This window comes from Lupinus angustifolius, chromosome LG14 (genome assembly GCF_001865875.1).
Source record: "Lupinus angustifolius cultivar Tanjil chromosome LG14, LupAngTanjil_v1.0, whole genome shotgun sequence".
NCBI classification, from domain to species: Eukaryota; Viridiplantae; Streptophyta; class Magnoliopsida; order Fabales; family Fabaceae; genus Lupinus; species Lupinus angustifolius.
Window position 1 is genome coordinate 752,844 of NC_032022.1, and position 3,813 is coordinate 756,656.

General features: G+C 36.2%; 1 protein-coding gene across 1 annotated transcript; it reads left to right on the forward strand.

The window, feature by feature from the left end:
- On the forward strand, positions 479-3,488 carry LOC109326189 (DNA-directed RNA polymerase II subunit RPB1-like). The gene is made up of 4 exons (XM_019558878.1): positions 479-697; positions 1,265-2,074; positions 2,442-2,481; positions 2,790-3,488. The coding sequence occupies exons 1-4, from the start codon at positions 640-642 to the stop codon at positions 3,043-3,045; spliced, it is 1,164 nt and encodes a 387-aa protein (XP_019414423.1). The 5' UTR covers positions 479-639; the 3' UTR covers positions 3,046-3,488.

Here is a 3,813-nt window from a genome sequence, read left to right on the forward strand (position 1 = left end):
GTTTTTACCACAATTACGGAAAGTCGCAGGGAAATTAGACAACTATATTGTTGTAATGCCATTGCAAAATCTAAATTATGATTATGGAATGCAATTTAAAATATTGCATACAGAATTAAAAGATAGAAAGTAAACAACATTCTTCATTACAAACTATGAAAAGCAACAAAGCATAAAATCACAGTATATAACAGCTTTAGCTTTTGGTTCAGTCCTATGAAACAGTTGAAAAAGAGAAGCACAAAAGACTAAAGACATTGCACAGATACCATAATCTTATATTATATTTATATATATCAGCTCATAAGTATAATCAGATTTAATACCTTTTGCCTTTTACCTTCATGCACTTTTTTCTTTTCTTTTTTGAACCTTCTCTTGCTTGTTAATTTCAACTATCCAATGCCTCATTTCTCAAGTTTTCTTATATTCTTCTGTCTCTCTTTAATCCAAGAAAGCTATGATTCTAATTCTCAAAGTTTTATTATATATTAAAGATGAAGATAAAAAAAAGAGAAAATTTTCTTTCACATGAACAACATAGGTGGTTCTGTTGTTTAATAAAACATAGCTACTCAAACATTGCATATAACAAGGAAGAACAAATCAAGAGCCAAGAATAGGAGCCAAATTGCAAACATGGGAGTTAGAAGTTGGCACCTTGTGATATTCTCCTTGTGTTTATTCATCAGTTCAGGTGATTTTGGAACTTTGCTTCTTTAGCCTATAGCTTCTACTATTTTTGTGTTCTTAGTAATATTTTTGCATGACAACAACAACAAAAAGAGCACTTACCCTTGATTGGTTTTCCGGCTGGATGTAGAATAGTCAAGATTAAATGTAACTTCCAATATCCGAGGGCAAGGTTCTACCGGAAAACAGCAACAATCAAGCATTAGTCCTATTAGGTGGGGTCAACTATATGATAGACAGAATTTAACAAAATCCGAAATTATCATAATTTATATAAATCTTTAAGCATGAAAGATGATATTTTCTCATTCCACAATCATAGCCATATTCAATAGCACTGAACTAAAAACCTGATTATGATAGATATAGGAAGGCTATATAGCTCATAGCCACATGCATTAAAAAAGTATTCATTGAACTGTTTAGAACCATACCAGTTCATACATGCTCTGCCACCTTGGGAGCAATCAGAAACTTAAGTATGATTTTATTCAGATTTGGTAGTTGAATTTCAGCAAGTTTCTTTGTCCTGCATAAGAGTTGAAAGGACCTTACTTGGTTTCTATTACAGGCCCAGGCATAGCCATAAGATTAAGATACGAAGAAAACGAGGATATCTCATCACCTTATGAATCTAGTACTCAATTCGATTCGGTTCCTGTAATCAACCCTACAACACCAGGCACAGACAACCCATATCCTACATTAAACCCCACATCTCCTCAACCACCTGACACAACAGGACCAGGGCTAACCCCAACAACCCCAGACACAACCCCTACAACTCCAGACACAAACCCATACACAACTCCTACAACTCCAAACACAAACCCTACAGCTCCTACAAGCCCATACACAAACCCTACAACTCCTACAAGCCCATACACAAACCCTACAGCTCCTACAAGCCCATACACAAACCCTACAGCTCCTACAAGCCCATACACAAACCCTACAGCTCCTACAAGCCCATACACAAACCCTACAGCTCCTACAAGCCCATACACAAACCCTACAACTCCCACAGGCCCAAACACAAACCCTACAACCCCAACTAACCCATACACAACACCAACTACAACTCCACCAAGCCCAAATGCAAATCCCACAGCCCCAACCACTCCAACTACTACATCAGCAGGTGGACAATGGTGTGTTGCAAGCCAATCAGCCAGTGAGAAAGCTCTAAAGGTTGCTATTGACTATGCTTGTGGGTATGGAGGTGCAGATTGTTCAGCACTTCAACCAGGAGCAAGCTGTTATAACCCAAATACTATAAGAGACCATGCTTCTTATGCATTCAATGACTACTACCAGAAGAATCCTGCACCTACAAGCTGTGCATTTGGAGGAACAGCAACACTTACAAACAAAGATCCAAGTAAGATTTTCATCAAATATATACATAATTATATTCCCTTACACATATCCAACACTTTTGAAATTGTTGTATCTTGCATATGCTATCAGGTAAGGACTAGTTCATACCCTTCTATCAAAACCACTTCAATCATATATCTCTTTCACTAGATGAATGTCAGTAACTTATGAATGTCCTGAAAAATTCTGCTCTCTACTTAGCATACCCAATTAATTCATGCCAAATATAAATTATTTCAATCCAAGGGTTTTGAGATCCATTTAGTTATTTGAGTTTGTTAATTGGACTATAATAATACTGTCAAGAAAGTCCTACTTTATCATGTCTGTTATGTGTTTCTCTGCCTAAACAATTAACATTGTTTCAGGTAATGGGAACTGCCACTATGCTTCATCAAAGACAACAAGGTGAGAATTTGTAGCACCTATATCATATCCTATATTCACCCTATAATGAATAAAACATAATAGGTAACCATATACACTCTACTGTAGTCATTGTGATGTGAATCGCAATCGTTGCGTCCTGAAATTTTTCCTGATTACAAAAATGCTTTTAAATTTGATGGGGACTAAACGTGGTATGATGTGGTCGAGTTGTTGTGATTCAGTGTCACATCGCAATTATGGAATGATGCGGTTACAGAGTTCGCTGCAACATTGCGACAGACCGGTCCACAATTTGATAAGATTTCTAATATATATTATTCATGCAGCATGAGTCCACCAACACATCTAAGCCCACCGAATCCACCAACTCCACCAAGTGCACCAGCTACTATGACCCCAAGTGCACCAAATACTATGATTCCAACCACACCACCAGGCATGACAATTCCTGGTGGAGCATCAGTTGATGGATCAGGACCAGCACTAAGCCCCAACATAGCAACATCTGCTTCTTATTCAACCTTGCTGCTATTTACCTTATTTGGCATTTGGGCTTCAATTCATGTACATATTTACATCTAAATCAAAAACAAGGCTCAATCATTCTCTATGTGATATTCTTGAAATTACTCAGCCTTCAAGATGGTCCTGAGAGACCTCAAGAAGGCATAGCCACAGAGCAAAAATACCATATTTGTCAGTGCCACCTTGCATCAATGTATCTATCCCCTTAGCTGATCATAAAGCTCAAGAAAGTGGTAGACCCAAAGAGATTTATAGGTTCTAGTAGATAGATTTTATACTGTATTAGCAGGAGCATAATAAACTGTTAGATCATCTACTTCTATATAGAACTTATTTTCCATTTAGATAAATCAAACTTATCCATAAACATGAACTTTACCATGTTAGTATATAAATGGAACAGATAAGAAATATGCTAGCCTTTAAGTAAAAGCTCATGAGGTCTACATGTATATAATGAACACATTAAGTTGCAAATGTATTATATTACTCATTCATTTTATCTTACATCTCACAATATCTAAGTTGATTTATGACAACATGCAATATTTAAGTAACTTTGTGTCACTCTAAATGATTAAATGATACAAATATTCCAATTCTTGCCGAGAACCATTGTAAAGCTAAGTATAACTATATGCATAATCAGGCAGCACAGTGAGCGAGATTCTCGGTTTGGGGAAGATAGATATACGGAGCTTATATGTAAAATCTAAATTAGAAAATGATAAAGTGGGAATATACAGCAGTATAGCATAATTAATGTCATAAAATAAAATGCTCAAAACAAAATTTGCTGTAGTGGCAAAACCTCACAGAATTGCA

What these genes read in the sequence shown, in the direction of transcription:
- LOC109326189 (XM_019558878.1), top strand. Translation starts at nt 640, where the DNA reads ATGGGAGTTAGAAGTTGGCACCTTGTGATATTCTCCTTGTGTTTATTC. An exon ending in GTGTTTATTCATCAGTTCAG is followed by an intron (nt 698 to 1,264) that starts GTGATTTTGGAA and finishes TTTCTATTACAG; the next exon opens with GCCCAGGCATAGCCATAAGA. An exon ending in ACTTACAAACAAAGATCCAA is followed by an intron (nt 2,075 to 2,441) that starts GTAAGATTTTCA and finishes ACATTGTTTCAG; the next exon opens with GTAATGGGAACTGCCACTAT.